The sequence below is a fragment of the Amblyomma mixtum genome, chromosome 1, assembly GCF_055824585.1.
Source record: "Amblyomma mixtum isolate Tamu chromosome 1, ASM5582458v1, whole genome shotgun sequence".
NCBI lineage: Eukaryota > Metazoa > Arthropoda > Arachnida > Ixodida > Ixodidae > Amblyomma > Amblyomma mixtum.
The window spans coordinates 64,573,949-64,597,125 of record NC_143012.1 but is presented as its reverse complement, the minus strand read 5'-3'; the positions used below and the strand labels follow the sequence as shown (position 1 = coordinate 64,597,125).

Below are 23,177 nucleotides of genomic sequence, written 5' to 3'. Positions count from 1 at the left end.
CCCTACCTCAAGCTAGGGCTGGCGGAACAGAACAAAATAGATGGGATCATAAGGCAGGCATATAAAGCAGCATTGGGGCTGCCCCACTGCACTCCTACGGAAAGACTTCTTAAACTGGGGATCTACAACACCACCACGGAACTATGCGAGGCACATATATTTGCGCAACTAAGGAGGCTTGCGACCTCACCCCCGGGGAGAAAGATCCTGAGCAACCTAGGATTACATGATAAAATTCCGGAAAGAAACGCGCAGGCAAAATTACAGACCAAAGTTAGAAAATTACTCACTATTAAACCACTTCCAAAAAACATGCACCCTGCTTTTCACGAAGGCAGGAGGAGAGCCAGAGCAAAGGCCCTTGAAGCCAAGCTCGAAGGCTCGGAACACACAACCTATGTAGACGCGGCGGAATACGAAGGAGGCGACTCCTTTGTGGTCGTGGCCGTGAACGACTCGGGTGAAACATTAACGGCCGGTTCGGTCAAAACAAAAAACTCAGGGACAGCGGAGGAGGCGGCTATCGCCATGGCAATGGCCAGCACCAAAGCAGTCACCATAATTAGCGACTCCAAGGTGGCTATCAACAATTTTGCGCGGGGTATGATCTCCCAGGAGGCAGAACGAATATTAAGACATAAAGACTGGGACCAAAGAGAGGTGGAACTAATATGGGTGCCGGCACACTCGGGGAACAGGGGAAACGAGTTGGCTCACAGTATAGCTCGAGGTTATGTCAGCCGAGCAGTGAGCCGGGTCGAGTCCCCAAATTTCACAAGAGATGCATTCATATCATTTCACGAATACACCAATCAGTTTAAACTGGAAAGGAGGATCTGTCCGCCACCAGACAAAAAGCTCGACAAAAGCCAGGAGGTAACGTGGCGTCGGCTCCAGACGCGAGCCTTCTTTAGCCCGTCGAGACTAGCACACATGTCTCCAACACAATACAACGCTACTTGCAAACAATGCGGCGAGATAGCCGGATATGACCACATTTTATGGAGCTGCAAAAAGGCGCCGCCACCGGCGGACCTACTACCAGTCCCTTCTCTAGAGCGGTGGGAGGCTATACTGGCCAGCTCAGACCCGTTGACACAAGTCCGGGCCACTGAGTGGGCTCACAAGGTCGCCAAGAGCCATGGGCTCGAAGCCACCTAGTATAATGCCCACTAGGGCTCAGTGCTGACAATAAACGTTTTCCAATCCAATCCAAGGCCCGACAGACACCGCTCACTAAGCGCCGAGTTAGAGTTGGCGACTACCAAAGACAACTACTTTGGCGCCCTTATCGGGTGTCTTCAACAGAACGTGCTGCCAGCCGTCACTGTTACAAAAATCCTCCTGGACGACGTCATACAACCGCCGACAAGCCTCTGGGCATCACCTGTTTTCCTCGTCGCGAAGAAAGATGGCACCCTAAGGTTCTGAGTGGATTACAGTTGCCTCAGCAACGTCATGAAAAAGGACGTGTACCGCCTGCCGCGCATTGAGGGCTCCCTAGACCGCCTGCGCCATGCCACCCGCTTTTCGTGTCTTTACCTCCTCAGTGGGTATTGGCAAATAGAGGTCGACGAATGCGACCGAAGGAAGACCGCCTTTATTACTCCTAGCGGTTTGTATGAGTTTAAGGTGCTCCCTTTTGGCTTGTGCTCGGCCCCTGCCACATTCCAACGAATGACGGACACCGTGCTGTCTGGCCTGAAGTGGCAGTCGTGCCCCGTATATCTTTACGACTTCGTGATTTCCTCCGACCGTTCGAAGAGCACCTGAAACGTTAGCGCGCTGTTTTCTAGGCAATCCGATACGCCGGTCTCTCTATCAAGCCCGAAAAATATCACTTTTCGTTTAATGAGCTGCAGTTTCTTGGCCTCATTGCCAGCGCTTGAGGCGTCAGCCCAGACACCGAAAAAACCGGCCACCATAGCTGCATTCCCCAAGCCAACAGATAAACGGAGCCTGCGTTGTTTTCTGGGCCTCTGCACGCACCATCGTCGGTTTGTTCACAATTTCTCCAAGCTAGCTGAGCCCTGGCTGGCCTGACAAAAGGCGTCGAACCGTTCTCGTCGGGCCAGGACCAAGAAAAGGCCCTTACAGAACTCAAATGCCGCCTCCAATGTACGCCTATAAGTGGCCACTTCGACGCGGAAGTCTACACGGAAATGCACACAGATGCCAGTAACGTTGACCTCGCTGCGGTCATTGTTCAGTGGCAGGACGGTATAGACATGCGATTGCTCATGCCAGGCTCACTTTATCCCGTTCCCAAGTCAATTCTTCCGCCAAGAAAAGAACTGCTTCGCTGTTAGTCACGAAATTTCGTTCGTACTTGTACGGGCACCCGTTTCGGGTCGTGAGCGATCAACACTAGCTCTGTTGGCTGGCGAACCTAAAAGATCCATCGGGACGACTTGCTCGATGACGACTTTGGTAACAAGAATTGATGTTACTGTTTTGCACAAGCCCGGCCAGAAACACAGCGATGCTGACTGTCTGTCCCGCGCTCCTATTCCCTGCCACACTGACGGGTCCGACTGCGATTCTGCTTTCCTGGGTATTATCAACTCGTCCACCCTCGCACGCCTACAGAGGGCCGACTCCGAACTGCTGCCCCTAATCGAGTACCTCGAAGGAACCACTCCATTTCCACCTCGACTCTGGAGGCGCGGGCTGCCGTGGTTTTCCTTGTGAGACCGTGTCCTTTACACGAACTAAAGCCCAACGGAAACTGTCTGTCTGCTTGCATAACCTACAACGTTTCATGATGAAGTTCTGCGTGCGTGCCACGACACCCTTTCTTCCGGCCACCTTGGGTTTTCCCGCACGTTGGCGCGGAAATGCCAAAAGTAGAATTGGCCCATGCCTGCTGTGGTTGTTTAAGGCTACTTACGAACCTGCCAAGAGTGTCAGCGCCTGAAGACGCCGCTTACTAAACCAACCGGGCTGCTGCAGCCTATTGATTTCCCGCAACTGCAATTTCAACAGGTCGGCATAGACATAATCGGCCCATTACCGGCGTCCTGCATGGGTAACCGGTATATTGCGATTGCCACTGACCATCTCAGCAGCTACTTTGAAACCATGTGGTACCGCAGCCGAAGTTGCACATTTCTTCATTCACAACACTGTGCTTCATCACGGTGCCCCAACGGTAGTATTAACTGGCAGGGGAACCACGTTTACGGCGGCAATTACTAGCGAGGCACTTCGATTCAATGGCACCGGCCATCCAAGGACAGCAGATTAGTATTCTCAAACAAATAGACAGACTTAGCGGCCTGGCTTAAAAAGTCTTACCGATATGATTTAGATGTACGTAGACGATAACCATGGGAACTCGTCCCGAATACTGCCTTACATTGCTTTCGCGTACAAGGCTGCGCTCCACGAAACGACGTGCTTCACTCCGTTTCATTTGGTGTACGGTCGCGAAGCCTTGACCATGCTGGAAGCCATGCTTCTTCAGAATCCTGCTTTCACCTCTGTCGTGGGCGCTGATCAATAGGTTTGTGACGCAGAAGCTGCTCTCCAACTTGCTCGACAACGACGAATCTGGCGCCAACGAGAGAACGGCGCCCAGCGCTATAACCTCCGCCACAGGGACATGACTTACATATCCGGCAACGAAGTCTGGGTACGGAGTCCGATACACTTGCGAGGGCGCTCTGAAGAGATTCTTCGCCATTACTTTCGGCCTTACGAAGTGCTACGCTGCCTCAGGAGATGTGACCTACGAGGTTCTCTCGCAAGGAACTGTCCGATCCTCTAGACAGCTTAGGTCCGAAGTGGTCCACGTCGCGAGAATGAATCCTTATTGCACCCGTTAGCCCCCTTCCAGGGTCCACCTCCAGGACCGAATACATTCACGGTCTGTAGTTTGCCTTTTCTTTCCCCGCACGGGCTGCATCGAGTCGCTGCCTTTTGGTAGGGATGGGAGGGTTGCAGGGGGGGGGGGGGGGGGGTAATGCTATAGTTCTGACACTGTTCCGGCGCCACCATGTGGCCGAACCTTATATCTTGGCGAGTGGCCTAGCGTTTTTCACTCGAATGAGCGCGGCGGTTAGGCAAGCCTCACCACAGTAAACGGCTGTGCTGTCGTGATCCTTGCTACGCTTGTCAGTGACCGTATCCTGACGGTCCCACGAGAGCGCGTGTGATGATGAATGAGAATGATGGAGGATGGAGGAGAATGGTAATAAGAGAGTCATTTCTCATTAGCATCCCTCCAAGCGCAGCCATAAGGCTACAAAGAAAACCTGTGCAGCTTTCACAGAAATTTTGTGGTTGAGGAAAAATCTTCCTGGACCGTGGTTACAGCCTGGGACCATCTCCTCACAAGGGCAGTCGTTTTACCCCCTGAGCTAACCGGGTCGGCTAGCATATGGCAGGGTGAGAGCGAATTGATCAACAACTCGAAATGAGAACGGTGTTGGGTCAATAGTTTGGGGAATCCCCCAAGATGGAGTCGATTTGTAATAAAGGAGGGATTTCTCATCAGCATCCACTTACGTGGTGCTATCTGCAGGAGCATCGAATAGACAGCTTGACCACACATGGCGAGAGGGTCCAAACACTGCGACCATGCGCTAGCCGCGCCAGTTGCAGAGCCACACGCTCAAGTTTTCCCGCTGTGTGTGGTCAACATTATACAGTAGCCCCATAAGATTTTTCCCTCTTCCGTTGCTTCGTGCTGTGATTGGGCTGTCCAGTTGCTGTGTTGTTTTGACGCTCGTATGTTTTTCCGTGTGCTGTTTCATATCGGTGCTGTCCTATTGCTGTTCCATTTGATGCATGCTGTTTAGTTGTGAGTTTGTCGCACGGACTCAGAAGTTTTCTTGTGCGCATTCATCGAGTGCTACCAGTCGAGCCACATTCCCTAATCTATTGCCAAAGCCGATGTATACGCCACATCCTCAGCAAAATGAGTCCTAAAGAATTCGGGCCAAACATGTTCCTGGTGTCATGGAGACATGATAAAGACAACATTATATACAGCGCGAAAAACGAAGACAAGGGAAGAAACACGCAAACACGCACCGCTTGTTTGTTTGCGTGTTTCTTCCCCTGTCTTCGTTTTTCGCGCTGTACATAATGTTGAACGCTCACCAACTCGCCCAGTTTTCGGTTCTACATGATAAAGACTACAGAGAAAGTCACCCGCAAACCCCGTTCCTTGGTAACGTGTTGTATTTCGTGTAAGAAAGAGAGTTGGGGTTTGCTGCCCAGCGGCTAGCGCCGACGAAGGAGAGAAAGAAGACAGAAGACGAAGCTGACGAAGCTCGGGTGCGCGCTTGCGAACGCCGGCCTGCTGAGCAGCACAAGGGACAAGGACTGGAACAAGGACTGTGGCCGTCCACACTAACTGTGCGAGCCCCCACGTTACACTTGGTGGAGGTGCTGGGTAGACAACCACCAGAAAGTGTGAGCACGGCATTCGTCATGCTTACAGGATGTCGGCAACGCCTCACCTGACATCTGCATGCTCCTTCGTTAGGCTTGTAACTTTGTGAAGTTAAACTCACCTTGCTCTCTTTTACTTTAGAATCAAACGCCAACTCTATGCAAGCACCGCCAACATCTCTCCTTGTTGTGGACACCAAGGACAAACCAAGGGGCTCCTGCGGAAGCTTCCGTAGAACCTTAGGCACCGCTACGGCCGCTTATCTGTTTTTCCAGCCAGCGCAGAAAGCGGTATCCACCACCACACAACGCCCTTGGCAGAGAAGACTCTGTCGCGTGGAGGCAGCTACAAACGGGCTCGTACCCGAACCTACACGTACTCAACAAAATGTATCCCACACAATACACTGAAAAATGCCCTTGGTGCCAAGAACCACCCACGCTGTACCACATAACGTGGGCATGCCAGAGGATAAGCGCGGTACCCGTTATAACAAACCCGAGTGCGGAGCAATGGGAGGGAGTGCTCTCCAGCGATCGCCGAGTCGACCAAGAAGGTCTGATTCGGGGAGCACAACTGGCAGCAGCTTCCAGCGGAGCCCTGGACTAAGGGCAGCCGACCTTTGTACAAGCAGATGGACGAAGCCATCTGACAGCCGCAGAAGAAAAGCAAATCTAGAGCTTAATAAAGTTTTTCACTCTCTCACACTCCAGCCAGCGTCCGCTACGGCGGACACGGTAGTTGCTGCGACGCGCGTCCTTTGTTTTCTTTCACTCTTCCCTCTTATCTTTTAACTCCCCTCTATCTGCACGTGGCAGCGGTGGTGGCTCAGCTTGAGCCAGTTGGCAGGCCCGTGCAATTTCCTTTTAATTCTTCTGTCAGTCGCAACAACAACAACAACAACAACACACATTCAGCAGGCAACATTTTCTTTACGGTACACGCTATCATTACTGAAAAGTTTTCATGCAGCGACTCTCGGTCGCCTTTTCTTTCCTCGAGCAACGGATGGCTCAGGCGCACATCAGGGACCTCTCGCAAGTGTGGCTGGGCTCGGCCTCTTCTCGCGAGAACTCGAAGCCGTCCTGCGCTGCGCCGTCCAAGCTGTGGAGCAGAGCCGCTGCGTTCCCACAGCTTGACTCCTCGTCGAATATCTTGCGCACCACGCGGTTCCCCTCGCTGGTGATGGCTGCGAAGCACCCGGATATATTACACGAGTGAATTGTGCTAACTCAGCGCAGTTGCTCAGTGGTTAGCGCGCTTGGCTACTGAGCCGGAGTTCCCGGGTTCGAACCTCCCTTACAAAAAAAGTTTTAGGCAGTCTATAGAGTGTTTATAGACTTCTGTCTATAAAGTCTATAGACTGTCTATAGACTTTATAGACTTCTGTCTATAAAGTCTATAGACTGTCTATAGACAAATGTCTATAGGCAATGCAAATATTATAGACAGTCTATAGACAATCTATAGATTTATGGCCATACACATTTAGAACACTTTCGTCTATAGAGAGTCTAAAGACTATGAATAGACAAAAGCAAGAAGATTAAGAAGATTAAGAAGTTTGCGGGGATACAGTGGCGGCAACTGACAAAGGACAGGGTTAATTGGAGAGACATGCGAGAGGCTTTTGCCCTGCAGTGGGTGTAGTCAAGCTGATGATGATGATGATGAGGAGACAAAACCAATATCTATATGAAGTCAATAGAGTCAATAAGAAGTCTACAGACTGCCTATAGACCATTTCTATAAGGGCTGGCCACGGCGACACCGTTTCGATGCAAGCGAAACGCAGAGGCGCCCGTGTGCTGTGCGATGTCAGTGCACGTTAAAGATCTTCAGGAGGTCGAAATTATTCTGGAGACCTCCGCTATGCCACCTATCTCTCCCTTTTGAAACGATAGCTTCACTATGCCAGCCACTTCGCCTCGTCGACGTGGTCGCACCTCGGCCGTATGTCCGTGGCTGCAAAATTGTATTTGAGGGAAGGAAATTACGCAGTTACTGCCTCGCATATCTCGGTGGACATCCGTCATCTGTTTGCAGAGGAAAGGGGGAAGAGGGAGTAATAGAAGAAAGTGAAAGAGGGGCCGTAATGAAGAAAATGAATTTGAGGAAAGGAAATTACGCAGTAACTGTGAATCCACGTCCAGGGACGAAGATGAAGAAGGAACTCCCAGCGAAACGCAGCGGCGAAAGACTGACTTCGCAATTCGACTCAGCGAGTTCCACTCGACCAGCTGTAGCTATCGCGTCACTCCAGGTTTAACCAGGTCTAAACCAAAGCCAATTTTTTTCTTTCACTCCCACCTTCCTCCCTTCCCTTAAGGCGTGGTTCGGGTGTCCACCAAGATGGGAACCAGATACTGCGCCATTTCCTTTACTCAAAAACCAATTTAGGTTTCTATTTCCTTCAAGTTTATAATTCCTTTAGATGAACAATCATTCTGCTGAAGTGGTTTTTTTTTTGTAGAAACAGCACATTCACAATTTCACAATGTCGGTCCATCATGCTCGTTTTCCAGAGGTTGTGTCGACCCAGCCGACGCCTCGTTGTTGTTGTTGTTGTTGCCGGCCTCAGGAGGAATGGCACATACCCAGAGTGGGGTCCTCGTGTTAACCTAAAAAATTTAACTCTAGCGCTGTGCATTGCACATCGCTGTCCTCATCAATTTCCATCTGCGGCGCCAACAGATCAGATCAGCTTAGCCTCTATCAGAGCCTAATCTTAGTCTAATATCGTCACCAAGCTTGCCGACGGCCGAGCAAAGCAAAACCATGAGTCAACCAGGCTAAACACGTGCTCTCCACGTCTACTCAGTTGAACTATATTAAAACCCTACCAATATTTTGCGTTTTATATACTTATTCAGACGCCCCAAGCAATCTTGCTGTCACGTGTCTTGTTATACGCGTTAAAGCAACAGATTTGCACAACAAAAGAAGATTCCTAAGCCATGTCGGTCGCTGTTACTTTATTCGGCTTGATTGCTCAAAACTTCAAAAAAAAATCCAAAAAGAGTGCCACTTACTCAACACAGTGTAGTAGGCCAGTCCGTTATAAGGCTCCATCTTCAAGTGCATGAGCTCGCTGTAGTCTGAAATCAACCGTATATACCAACACGTTTGCGCACAGTAAAATCTGGCGTAAGCGGAGTCAGAACCAACTGAAGTTCGAAGTTAGCAGTGATTAGCTTAGCGCACCTGGATATGTGTTCGTTTGATAGACAGTATTCAGGAGTATTTCGCGTGTTTGGGCCAGACTTGAAACTGTGTTGCTACCCTTTTTGATGCTCCTGACGCCTCGATGCCCACAAAGGTCAGCAAGAGAGTTGCCCTCTCAGATAAGCTTTGAAGATGCGAGGAAGAATAGGCAACTACTACATGTGGCATCCAAGTCAGCTCCGTTGAGTCGCATGGTGTACCGAACACGTCTCATGATGGACGTATGCTAATACAAGCCGATTGAATTGTTGGCATGGATTTCAGTGCGTGTCATATATATACTTTAATTGCCTTTCATATCTGGTGTTAACACCAGGCCCTCTGGCTAGGACACGCCATTTCCTTCATCAAACGAGAACGGAGGACAAGGACTATCTTAGGTTGTTTTTACAACGAAGTGAAGCGGTTTTCATTTATGATTGCGCATTGCACTGAACATTACATATTTTAGACAAAGAGAAAAAGAGATAAGGTAAACAGGGCCTTTACTCTTCATGACCACCTCACAGGCCCAGCCTTTGTCAAAACTATGCAGACGAGCACCTTTACTTCTGTGCTATAGAGAGTAGAAGTTCATTCAGCATCATCGGCATTTAATGTCTTTCGAAGAGGGGTCCAACCGTCATCCTCATCCCTCTGAAGTATGTGTCTTCCAGCGGTACTAAAGAGCTTCACTCAACGACTAGGAAAGAAGGTCCCTGGGCTGTACAGTGTCATCAAAGGCTCGGCCTGCCTCTTTTGAGGCGCAAGTTTTCTTATTGTACATCCTTCCAATTTTTTATGTTAACGAGACATTTTCTTTGAGAAAAAAACAAAAAAAAAGTTTTTTTTTTTTATGAAGGTGGTCCCAAGAACGCATTGCGGAAATATGAGCGCTTCCCCCAACCATCCTCTCCAAGAGTCATCCTACGCATCTGTCGCTGCATTAGGATCTAAAGGATAAGTTATCATTCACAACCTCGTCGATATGCGCTAATGCTGCCAAAATTTTCAGAATAATCATGTGGCCATTTTCTAAAATATTAAGGGAAAAGTTTGTGTCTCACCGCCCGACGTAACCAACCATGAGTCAGTCGCATCGTCGTATGAGTATGTAAGCTGGCTTCTGGAAGCAAAAAAAGGAAAATAACAAACTTGAGGTAAGGCTATGTTTCATGTCAAAAACTCCTGTTGTGCTGGACCTAGCCTAATATCTTGCTCTTGCAACAGAAGCCACTTATTGGTCTTTGATCGCTGTATTCCCTTATAAAAAAAGTTTTAGACAGTCTATAGACTTTTCGTAGACTTTTGTCTATAGACAGTCTATGGACTATGAATAGACAAAAAGCAATATCTATAGGAAGTCAATAGAGTATATAAGAAGTCTATAGACTGTCTATAGACCATTTTTATAAGGGTTGTAGACTGTGCGTTCGTTTTTAGCGCGCTCACTCATGCAGACACTTCCGTACGCAATGTCTTGGCTTCAAAAAAGCGTGATTTGTTGTCCGAAACCGCTCCTAACCTGGTGCAATGCATGTCAGTGTACACCGGCACCTTCTAGACGCCGGTTCGGTGCTCTATGGTTTATAAGCACTTTGCCTATGGTAGTATCCTTGAATGGCCGGGTAAGGCGGCAAATGACGGGAAATTCATTGTTCGTTCGTGCGGCTCAACAACGCCGCAGGCGCTATTCATTCATTCATTCATTCATTCATTCATTCATTCATTCATTCATTCATTCATTCATTCATTCATTCATTCATTCATTCATTGTACCCTTAAAGGCCCTTTTCGGGAATTACACAAGGGGGGAGGGGGTGGAGAATAGTTGAAATACAATGTAAAGAGAATAACAATGTTAACACATCAAAATACAGCACAATGCAGTGCAAAAAATAAACTGGAATACAGTGTTAAATGTTAAGATGCAGTTCTAATCAATACATGATGGCAGATAGGCTAAAGGAGGCAATAGTAACAAGAAAAATAAATGTTAAAAATCAAAGCATTAGGTTGATTTTTCATTTGCTGTAATGTTGGATTAGTGCGTCTCTAAATTTAGTAGCATCACGCTTGTTTACAATGCGGTCTGGTAACTGGCTCCAATTTTCTATTGCTGTAGGTAGAAATTATTTATTGAAGGCTATTGTAGAACCATATAAACGCTGAACACTCAGGGAATTAAAAGAGGCGACGCCATGTTCTGATAGGAGGTAGAAGTATTGATTCGCGGAGGTCAGGAAAGTTGTAATACAATTTATGAGAAAGGCAAAGTCGTGAGATTTTTCGACGGTTCTCCAGTGGTAGAAGGTTGAGTGCTGATTTAATCCTGCTGATGCTGTAGTATCTATCATAATTTGTGGCTACACGCTTGCGCGGTTGGCGCGGATGAAGCAGAATCGTCAAGTGGCGTGTGCTCTCAGTTATCTACTATTCCGTTGCAGTTTTGATATTTAGTGAAGAAGAACTTACTGGAGATTAAATATAGATCCGAAAGCCTGATTGGTTACTGCATGACAGCAACCAATAAACTAGCTGTAATATATCGGGGCCTCACGAGCACGCGGTGAACTAGGACTAGTCATAAGGTCGGCTGGCCCGCATGATTTCGTTCTCTGTTCCGGAAGCACCATGCATTGACATCTTAAGTTCTTTTACTTATATTGTACATGTGCATCGCATTTCGTAACTGCTGCCGGCTTGACATTCATTGGTTCCGCAACGATTTTCACTTGTAATTCAGCAGCTAGACGCAATTTATGCGGATATCAGGAGGTAATAATCTTCTCTGTTCGTTCACCCTCGGCTGTGAGTCGCGGTAAGACTTTAACTACTTCTGAGGCGGAGGACGAAACGAAGGGGCCATAGACGACCTCGTAGGCACGCTACTCTCTCCCATTTCGCAATTCTTGCCTTTCTACTTACTGAAAGGCAAAAGAGCCAATGATCCAAAATACTCTTGGTATACGGTGTAGGTTGTCCGAACAAATACCGTATGAAAAATTTTTCAGTAAACAAAGACAGTTGTCAAGGGGAGTCGTACAACTTTTATTTATTTATTAATACTGCCAATCCCTTTTTCAGGGATTTTTGCACGAGTGGGTTTTGGCCGCAGACAAGCAGTCGACCAGGCATAAACACTATTTCAAGTATGCAAAAAGGGCAGTGAAAATTATGGGGACAATGGGAAGAGGCAATGTAGCCCTGGAGTATGCATTAAGGGATCTGGTAAATTATAAGCGGAGAAAGAAAAATGTTAGACCGTCTTTTAGAATCCATAGAATGGCTAAATAACTAATTCTAACTGAAGGATGTGATTAACCTCCCGTGTGTACGGTTTCGTGGTTGAGGACGAAATACTGGAGGCTAAAATTTGACCTGAATACAATGTTTTCTGCCGATGTACTGAAGACACGGAAACGATTGGGCGTCTTCTTGTAGAGTGTACTGCTCTCCATTGCCCGGTACACGGGTCAGCTTCATGGATCCAAGAAGCGCCGTGAAATTGGGTTGATTCAGTAAAACAGTGTCAAAAAGTTTGTGCATGCCTTGCGTTTCTTTTTCTTTTGCGCGCGAGGTGGTCACGGCGCCGGTTGTTCGCAGGCATGTCGCTGCCCGGCGGGGATGATTTTGCCCCCCCCCCCCCCCCTCCCCACGCGTGAACAGTTGACACCTCGCGATGCTGTAGGGTAAAGACCACTCCGCCCCTTCCTAGTATTATCGCCGGGTAGCGAGCGCTTGCACGTTGAGGGGATGGGAAGCGGTCGGTTGAATGCCCCGGCACCCTTCCCGACCTTCGCAAGTTAGCCTCGCTCCTCGTTAGGACCGTAGCTTTCGCTCTCGTCCCTTCTCAGTCTCATCGTGTGCCTTTTTCCCATTTTCAACATGCACAAATCGTTGGCGCGCTGTAGTTTTTGTTTGTTGGTTGGTTTGCCACGAGAACGCTGCGGCGGGAAAACCGCGAGCCGGGAGTTGGCTTGGAGTTCGGTGCGCGCGGACGTGTGTGAGGTCAGGCGGGGAACTGATCGGCAAGCGAGCTAAGGCGGGTGCCTGACGCGTAGAGCGCGGCGACGGCGGCCCCGAAGACGCGTGGCCCAAGTTCGCCCGTATCCGCGACACCCCATCAGCCCCGCGCGCATCCGCGGCCCGACGCTCCCTGCGACCGGACCTTGCCATTGCGCAGCTAAGCCACCGTTTCTCCCCACTCGCTTTACAGTTTTCTTCGTCATGTCGGTCTTTGTTGTCCTAACTTTTTGTACAGCATTGCATGATCTTGTAACGCTGTTGCATAGTTCTCGCCCTGATGTTTTCTTTTCCCTGTTAATAGTTGTTTGTGTTCTAATTCTGTGCTTGTTATTCGGGTTGTTTATAAGGAACTTCTCTACACCTCATGAATCCGGTCGACGGCTAATCAGGCGTGGCCCCTATCGCCGGTCAGCAGTCGAACCTTATCTTTTGCACGCGGGGTGGAGAAGTTTGTCGCTCGTCCCGCTCCAAACTTACGGAGAGTGCAGTGGTGGGCAATTTGGCCCGATTAATTATAATCTTGGCGCCAACCCACCATCCGGCCGCACACAGTATCGTGACAAACAGAAATAAGTAAATGGAGGTTGTAAAACTGGTAAATGAGAGTAAGAAAATAGCTTCATACCACTACCTTTAAAGATAAGCTATTTGTGACAACTGTGCCAGTCTAGGTGAAAAGGGGAGGCTTCTACACATTAGGTGGCCATCAACTCCCTTCTAAATGCAAGTTTTCCGCTTGTGTGCATTAATGATCCGTGCCAAATACCGCAGCCCCGCGTGTACACTCTAAAGCACGAATACATCGATATGGGACTAAAACGGGAGTAAGCTAAAGTCACTGAGTAAGCTGTCCTCTAGCGCCATCTCTATTAGTGCAAAAGCATTACGCCAGGCGTACCAACCCTGAGCAAGAATCTTGTCTTGTCATCGTGTAACTCGAGTAATCTTGGGTTAGTTCGGGAAAATGCCGCGCATGCTGCTGCCACTGGGACGAAGCTCGGGTGTCACAAAATTCGGCGCATTTTAAAAACAAACAAAGAAAAACCGCCGCGCGCACGGCGTCTCGCCGGCGCGAGCCCAACGGGAGAGAGGGAAAGCCCCCGCCGAGCGCGTGCCTCTCTCTCCACCGCCACGGCATGCGCCGAAGGAATGAGTCATCCACGCCGAAGATTCTCGAACATGCGAGTCGGTTCTACTGCTGACCGGAGGAAAAGGGCGTAGCCTTGCGTGCGCTAAGTCACGTCCCCCTCCTCCGCACTCGGACGTCGGCTACGCCGCCACGACGGCGCCACGCTAGAACACGCTGGAACCTTCGCGAAACGACTCCTGACTTTAACCAATGAGGACGCGCAGCCGGCGAGAGAAAGGAAGAGGAAAGGGAGACAGCACTGCCAATGCAGCGTGTATGTGCGCGCCTACTCGTTCGCGAACAACAAACAGACGGGAGAGCGAGCCTATAAAGAAGGACGTTGACCGCTATCAGTCAGTCCGGACCGCCGTTTAAGCTTCATCGAAGCGCGCCCGTTCGACTCCCGGGAAAACACCACTCGGCCAGCATCGGACCAACGAGGCAACGGTCGCCAGTCTGCGGGACGGCATCGTCATGGAACTCTGGTCGTCGGACTGCCGCAGTGCCCGGTGAACAAATTGTGTTTTGTTTGTTTACCTCTCTCTCTTGTGTTAGTGCACTTTAGGTGCCATATTGCCTTTGTATTGTACTCTCTCTCTAGTTTAACTTTGCACGAGTTGCATTGTTTTATTAATCACTTCGCATGTATTCGTACTAGTGATTGTGAAATCCTCTGTATCGTCTCTTTGCTGCATAAACTTTGTTTTGTTTGTGAACCTTTGGCTCCGACCCATTCTCTGGCTTGCGACCAGCGAAAGCTGGGCACCGAACGCCCAAAAACCTCTTGTCACTTGGTAGCTGGTCTCCGCTGAGCTTGCCACGCTGCGTCGAGGGCATCTCCTTAGAGTCCGAGACCGCTACCCCCACACGCTCTAAGGGTGTCTGGGAGCTTCCCACGTAAAAGTGCGCGAAGTGTGGGTGACATCGGGAAAGTTCGGAGGGCGTCGCGCCATCTGCAGCTAATGGGAGGAGGGCGTAGCGCCTGTAGCTAAGGGGAGGAAAGCGTAGCGCCAGCTGTAGCTAATGGGAGGAGGGCGTAGCGCCTGTAGCTAAGGGGAGGAAGGCGTCGCGCTAGCTGTAGCTAATGGGAGGAGGGCGTAGCGCCTGTAGCTAAGGGGAGGAAGGCGTAGCGCCAGCTGTAGCTAATGGGAGGAGGGCGTAGCGCCTGTAGCTAAGGGGAGGAGGGCGTAGCGCCTGTAGCTAATGGGAGGAGGGCGTAGCGCCTGTAGCTAATGGGAAGAGGGCGTCGCGCTAGCTGTAGCTAATGGGAGGAGGGCGTCGCGCCAGCTGTAGCTAATGGGAGGAGGGCGTCGCGCCAGCTGTAGCTAGTGGGAGGAGGGCGTAGCGCCTGCAGCTAATGGGAGGAGGGCGTAGCGCTAGCTGTAGCGAATTGGAGGAGGGCGTAGCGCTCGCTGTAGCTAATGGGAGGAGGGCGGAGCGCTAGCTGTAGCTAATGGGAGGTGGGCGTCGCGCTAGCTGTAGCTAAGAGGAGGAAGGCGTAGCGCCAGCTGTAGCTAATGGGAGGAGGGCGTAGCGCTAGCTGTAGCTAATGGGAGGAGGGCGTAGCGCTCGCTGCCGCCAAGTGGGAAGAGGGTGTGATGAGGAAGAGCGAGAAACGCGGTGGCGTACATATTAAGATGCCGGAAAGAAGAGGCGAAGAATGAACACATGCTTTCGCACGTCTACTCGGTTTAACTACGTTAAACTATTACAAAAGGAAGTGCGTTAGTGGACAGCGTACTGCCTTTTTACTGTATTCTGTTCAGTGTGTAGCTGGGTCCAGCTGAGTTTGTTGTGTCCAAGGACAATGTGCGAAACCAAAGTCACCCACTTTTGGTAGCTGTCGGCAGCCTGGCCGCGTTGCGCCGTCCATGCGCTGAGGGCGCACGCTTCGCCGTTAGGAACCGTGCAGTCGCACAGGAGGGTGAAGTTGACAGTGCTCTCTGGTTGATCCACGTCCGCTGTTTGGTAGCACTCATACAGCAGGATCGGCCTCGACCGCGTGTCCTGCGCACAATATGGAGTAGAAGGTTACAAACACAGCTTTTAACACTGTGCAGGACCACAGAGAGACCTTACAGCCGGCGCCGAACGTGAAATAGTTTGCGTTGATATTTTGTGTCCCTAATTATAATTGCAGTGTTGTTGATGCGACTAAGAGAAGGATGAGAAGGAAAGTGCACGGGCCTGCCGACTGGCTCGAGCCGAGCCACTACCGCTGCCACGAGCAGATAGAGGAGAGTTAAAAGAGGAGAGAGTGAAAGAAGAGACGCGCGTCGCAGCAACCGCGTCCGCCGAAGCGAAAACGCTGGCTGAAACAACAGATACCCCAAGATCCCCCTCCATTGCACTGTCGAGAAGTTACACGAGGAAGCAGTAGAAAAAGTGAGGTGGAAAAACACCTCCTTGAAGTCCAGCTTTGTTGAACAAAAATTTTGAATATTATAATATTGTGAGGCACTGTTAGAAAATATTGAAGCTAATAGTTCATTCTTCGTATGTGTAAAAAAATCTTTCTTCGAAAGTTTTTTTTCAATATCTGGCATTGAGTGTTTAATACTGCCTTATAAAAGCAATGGGGAAGTTTTTGACGAGAGCAAAAACGTGTAAAGCAAGAAAATGCAATCTTGTCGATGGGACATCTGGGGATATATTGATGTTATCACGAAATATTACAATATATAAAAAAGGCGTTCATAAACACTTTACCATTTAAAAATGCTTTTGTCCAGAACTGATAGGTATGTAGTGCTTCATGAATTGCGTGTTAGGTTGTGATGGCTGTTACTGTGAATTTGGTCTCCTTTTTCTGACAGAGGAGATTGCGGTAAGTCAACTGGTAAACTTGTAACTGGTAACGGTAAGTCAACTGGTAAACCGCATCTGTACTCTTCTGAATTGGATAACACTTTATACTTTATAAAATATAGAGCATACTTTATCAAGTATACTTTCCGGGGCGTCAGGAGTTGGTAGATTCTGTTAGCACCCTCGGAATACATTTTTCAAAGCACCTGACCTGGAATGAACATGTTGATTACCTCCAATTCAATTTGTCATCTGCCATTGGTGTCACTGAACGCATGTGAGGCATTCTCTCTAACAAGGTTAATTTAATTCTTTACAAGGATTTAGAGGTATCTCGCAGGCAGCATGGGGTGAGGCACAGCTGGTGAGAGAGATCTGTACAAGCAACATTTGCTACAGAAAAGAGCCGCGCGGTACATAGCTGGAGTACGTTGCATTTACTCTACAGAATCTCTTTTTTGAAAGCATTAAATTTTCCCTGTGTTTTGTTTTTACAATTATAGGTTGATGTTGTGTTACAAAGCCGTCGTTAAATTTGGTATTGATGATGCAGTTCACACATCAAAACTACAAGTTATTAGAAGTGTTTGTCAGACCAGACAAAAAAAAATATGGTTCGTGCTTAACCCTAAGCCCTAATATGATGAATAAATTCTAGAGGCCCGTGTACTGTGCGTTGTAAGTGCACGTTAAAGAACACCAGGTGGTCGAAATTTCCGGAGCCCTTCACTACGGCATCTCTCATAGCATCAGTTGCTTTGGGACGTTAAACCCCATAAACCAACCAACCAATCTTTGTCTCACACACTACCATCACTGCTAAACTTAAAAAACAAGCAAGATTTAGATCTAACCTGTAACAGAAACTGTCTCATCAAACATTCTTGCTTCCTGATTTATTTGCAGTACTAGTGTAAGCCTTCTATTTTCGATCCTGTTCTTGTTCGACATTGCTATTCATATTGCTGATCAATCGTACTGCCATTTTTTTTGTGGGGCGTCTTTGTCACTTTATATATACTCGATACTCTGTAATGCTTGTCTATATATAGGCAATTTTCATGTACATATGTCTGGCCGTCATCTTCGTGTTCTGCCATATTGTAAGGGCCTTATCAAAGTTTTTAGGCTTTTAGTCCCGCACTTTTAGAAAAAAGGTAGTAGTACTTACTAACTTTTGAGGTTGTCACATATGTTACTACCCTGTTAGTAACTGCATTTAGTAACAGTTACCCATTGAGTTAGTAACGGCTGCTAACTGCAGTTATTAGCAGGAAACTAGTAGTATTTACTAAGCTAATGAATAGAAACTCGCGTATGTTGCTAGATTAATCGTACGGTGGGCTGGCATGGCTTGTCAAATTTATGCGTACTCGAAAAATAAAAAAGCTTCACAGTCAATTTGACTAATTCCGGAATTCAGACAGAGCTATCGAAGCATGCTCCATGGGCGTAAATCACAGACTTAATTTAAGCTTATCGCGCATTACATGTAGATATTATGCGAGGTGATGGCATCAACAACCTTACCGTGCGCACACATCAGTTCAGAATGCAGGAAAAGCACAAATCAGAAAGAGTCCCACTCGCGCGTGCACATGTAGGGAAATCTTTCTCAGTCTTATATACTCGGTAAATCAGACTCTCATTTACGGGCTAGTGGCTGTTCCCGGTTGAGCTAAGATACCAGCGTTAATTATGAAGTTGAGATTGTAGAAACAGCTTAGTCTACCTAACCATATGCCCCTGCAGAAATGTTGAATTACAAAACTAATTTATTAGCACGACAATCGGTGCCAGTGTATATTATTTGACTTTATTTTAGGGTTAAAGGAGCGATTACTAACTAGGTAGTAACTAGCGACCATAGTTTGTGAAAAGGTAGCAAGGGCTACTTTTACGAACTGTACCTTGAACATGGTAGTAAATACCTGACAAAAAGTAGTAAAAGGTTTGGTTTGGTTTATGGGGCTTAACGTCCCAAAGCGACTAAGGCTATGAGAGACGCCGTAGTGGAGGGCTCCGGAAATTTCGACCACCAGGGGTTCTTTAACGTGCACTGACATCGCACAGTACACGGGCCTCGAATTTCTCCTCCAAAGAAATTCCAGCCGCCGCGGCCGGGATCGAACCCGCATCTTTTCGGTCAGCAGCCGAGCACCATAACCACTGAGCCACCGCGGAGGCCTAAAAAGTAGTAAAAGGAGATCAGAGTTAGTACCTGCTGCACTTACTACCTTTTTACTAACTTTTTTTTAAACAGTGTACTCCTTTTCAGAAGAAACCGAAGATGATTGAATGATTAATTCACTGACTGATTGACTGACTGATTAATTGAATGATTGATTAATAGTTGTTCCTACTCACCATCCATTCATCAAACGTTTCTAAAAAGGCTTCATAATGAGTGCATCTGAACGTCTGAGCTCCGTGGCACGTAAAACACGTAGTCCTTAGTGTGATTCACCTAGATTTTAAGGCGGAAGCCTTTAATGTCTCATCGTTGTAAGCAGCAGTTGTCGACAGAAAATGTCACGCTTTTCAATTGGTGGAAACAGTCGTGACGTCACAGTGCGCGAATTTCAAACGGGGCCAATTGTACTTTGGCTAGTAACCATGCAACCAATTGATGCTCCAAGTAAGTGGGACTGAGCTTAGTTAATTGCTTAATTATCCAATTAGCCTAATTAGCTTTACTAGTCAGGCCATATAAATAAATAAAACCTATTAAGAAATTGGTCGAGCTCAGGAATCGAACCCCGGTCTTCGTCGTGAGAGACGAGCATGCTATCCACTCCGCCATGCCAGCTCGATGGTTTGGAATGAACAAAGGCGCGTCTAGTGAATACGGTATCTTCACTCACTCTCATCCTCCTCCATTCCCTTCCGGCGAGGTTTTGGTGTCCACCGACAAATGAGAGACAGATACATTTCCTTTCCTCAAAAACCAATTTACCGACGAGCGAGGCGTAGAACCGAATGGGCGATGGCGTTCTATGGACTCCTTGGCAGCGTTGCAAGACGCTGTCGCGTTCCACTCCTAGGGGCGAAGCTTAACATCTTAACCACACATCAGTGACCACACTTTAGGTCAAAAAGTGCCCCCCTGAATTTTGTGAGACAGTTACTGCGTAATTTCCTTTCCTCAAAAAGCGTTGCGTTCAAAGGGCAAGGCATCGCGCCGAACGGGTGGTGGCGTTCCGTCGACTCCCTGGCAGCGCTACAACGCGCTGTCGCGTTCCACTCCTAAAGGCGAAGCTTAAGCGTCATTAATTAGCAGCTAATTAGTATTCAGGCATTAATCAGTAATTAACCATTAATTAGTGATTTGTCATCACTTAGTAATTAGTACTCAATTATATGTGACGCCACCAGTGCCACAGAAACAGCGAAGGTGGTGCGGAAAACGCTTCCGCCTCTACCCACTTTAGACAGTCAAAGTGCCCCATGAATTTTTGTATGCTGCTTTAGTCCAGATTATGACCCACCTTCTTCCCTTCCTTTACGGCGCGGTTCAGGTGTCCGCCGAGATATGTGAGACAGATACTGCGCCATTACCTTTCCTCAAAAACCAATTTACCAATTTACGTTCATACGGGAAAATGTTTACACAAAGCTTGTACTTTTGCTACAAACTTTCTAGTGCGCCGTCTTATATGAAGGAAAACCATGAGACACTTGGCCTCGGAGATACCTGGTAAACTTCCATGTGGGAGTCTCTGAGGCGGCTGCAAGCAGCGGAAACAGGGAGGCGAGCAGGAGGATCATGATGGGTCTTGTGCCGATGTACCGAAAGAGAACGTACACGGCATGCCGCAGTCCGGCTCACCTGTATATTGGGCGGACAGGTGTCCTTGCTGTAAAGAAGGACCTAACCTCGTTTGTCGACCCTGGCTCGTTACATGCCCAATCGCTAAGGTAATTGCTAGACAACGACGTCCCGGCTGCCTGACCGCCATAACATGCCACTCACAGCCTGTCGGAATAGACGCACAGTATCGATTGAAAGCACGCTTTTGCTGTTGTTGTTGTGACTGGGAGAAGGATGAAAAGGAAATTGCACGGGCCTGCCTACTGGCTCGAGCCGAGCCACCACCGCTGCCACGTGCAGATAGGGAAAGTTAAAAGGTCAGAGGAAAGAGAAAAAGAAAAGACGCGCATCGCAGCAACAACCGCGTCCGCCGGAGCGGACGCTGCTGAAAAAACAGATAAGCGGCCGACGCCGCGATCACTCCACCCCTCCAACGCTTTTTCTCTGCCGCAGATCGGTCTTTTCGTGTATTCCTCTTCCAACAGCGAGAGTCTACACGTGTGTCATCGTGCCATCGAGCTTTTTTTTTTATTATTGCAAAAGCAATACTACGCTCATGAACGACCATTCGCGCAGCGGCGTCCGGTAGCCACGCGTGACCTGTAGACGCGGCGCACTGCGTTCCTTCTTTAGACGCGGCGCGCCGCGTTCGTTCCGTTAGAGGCGCTGCGCTCGCTTTCGCAACCTACCAGGCATAACCAAAGCTAAGCCCCCGCCAATTTCTTTTTGCTGCTGTGTATTGTAAATTAGAGAGTGAAATAACGTCGTCTTCAATGGACGCGAGATGGAAGAATACTGTTGTCCTCCGAAAAACGTAACTTCAAAACTGAAATTTGTATGCAGCGAACCGCGCGCATATCGTACAACGCAATTCAGCCAGTATACCAGTACCAATTGGTATACCACTACACCAATTCAACCATTACCATGTCCAACTTCTTGTCCAACCATTTCCTACCAAACTGACCACCTTTCCACCGAATTATGAGCAAACTGATGCTATAATGTCACGTGACCTTGTCGGCCCACCTAGGTTTCTTCTCCGAGGATTTCTCGCTCACAACGCTCACGACGACGTCGGATTTTCTGCGGGACAAGAGCTTTACAGAGGTCGCGTTAGATTGGCGAGTTGCAAAGGTTGTGCTCGGTGCGCTTGGTGCTTGGTAAGTACGCTTTTTGGTGCTTAAGTCGATAGCTTTTCGTACGTGTCCAGTCAGCGCGAGCTCAGTGCTTGTACGCGTTCCAAGCGCAGCGAGACTGCACGCAACAGGAAGTGTGTTCCTCTCTACTGTTACAATGTGCTACGAAGCTACCATGCTAAGCCAGAGGGTTGCTAGGAAGCCCTCTGGTGTAGGAAGCAGGTGCGCTACTAATTAATCCGAGCGAGCGATGAACAAACGAGCATAGATGTATTGTTGGACGTGACCGCAAAAGAAAAAAAAATGAACAGCACCATGTCATCTGTCAGGAGACCGAGGCAATTAAAGGTGCACTCAAGAGGAATCTGAACTCGAATTTTTGCCGCGGGAACTCGACCTACACGTTTCCAGCATTCTTAGAAACTTCGATTTATTGCCCTGTGTGCCCCTGTGGGTGTGCTTATAGGTACGTGGGGTGATGAGAGAGAGATGTGTGCTGCAGGCACTGACAAGGTTGTGCCAGAAACGCGGCGCTGAAGCCATAGGCTCTGGCGTTCATTGTGTCCATTGGCGTTGGCGTTGTGAGCGTTTACAATCCGATAATTTTAAGGCAAGGAAGATTATAAATCCCCGGAAATCCTCGTATAGCCCTCTTGGCACAGTGATGCAATGTTCCACTTTCCTGCGATGGCAGGTGCTCCCAGCTTTTGGCCTTGTGCGGCCACGGTTGCTCTTTCTCTGAACTGCCACATGCAATGGTGGACCCTTTGCTCACCATTCGGTGGCCAGGCCGTGGTGACGCCGCAAGGTCATGTGACCTAGGTCACTCACCTGCCTCCTAGGTTGCTTCCTGCGCTCGTGATTTTTCGCTCACAACGCTGACGCCGGATTTTCTTGGTAACGGGGTCTGTAACGCTGTCGCCTTAAAGAAATATTCGGTACATCTTTTATTGCGAAAGCAATACTACTTGCACTTTCACGCCTTTGCCGTGCCGCGGCCGGTGAGCACCATCGTGACGCGGCGGTGACCACCATGGACCTTCATTTGACCTTGATTGGATTAGTTTGGATTAGATTAGATTGGATTGGACTGGACTGGACTGGGTTGGATTGGATTAGATTAGATTAGATTACATTGCATTGGATTGGATATGAGTGGATTGGATTAGATTGGAGTGGATTTTATTGGATTGCATTGCATTGGATTTTATTGTATTAGATTACATTAGATTACAGTGGAGTGGATTGGATTGGATTCAATTGGATTAGATTAGAATTGATTGAATATTGGATTGCATGGGATTGGATTGGATTTGTTTGCATTGGATTGGATTGGATTATATAACCGATGCATCACCACAAGTCTAACCACAAGCACCACCACCAGCTACACTACCAGCTGTACCATGGCGTACGTACGGACATTGCTTTCGCAATTACCGGGCTTAACCAAGCTAAGCCACAGCAAATTTTTATCTAAACAGTTGCTACAGCGAAATAAATCCTGCCTGTATTCGCAATGTTAGTCTCGTTAGTTCCCGTTAGTAGCTAGGAACCTCTGAGATTGCGGACACCAGTGTTTGGAATACGTGAGCGCGTGAAGCAACAAGAGGGCGACAAACAGGGGTTGGGAGCCTCATTCTTCATCCTGTGCAA

The 23,177-nt window shown here is 48.4% G+C and overlaps 1 protein-coding gene across 1 annotated transcript in view; it reads right to left on the bottom strand.

Annotated features, from left to right (window-relative positions):
- Window positions 1-20,532, bottom strand: part of LOC149366520 (uncharacterized) — a 42,770-nt gene extending 22,238 nt beyond the window's left edge. The window contains exons 1-3 of the mRNA XM_089561652.1: window positions 20,401-20,532; window positions 20,266-20,299; window positions 15,595-15,770 (exon numbers count right to left, since the gene is read on the bottom strand). Coding sequence (XP_089417778.1) covers window positions 15,595-15,770; window positions 20,266-20,280 — 191 coding nt within the window. The 5' untranslated portion in view covers window positions 20,281-20,299; window positions 20,401-20,532. The remainder of the gene's footprint in view (window positions 1-15,594; window positions 15,771-20,265; window positions 20,300-20,400) is intronic.
- Between the last annotated feature and the right edge of the window lie 2,645 nt (window positions 20,533-23,177).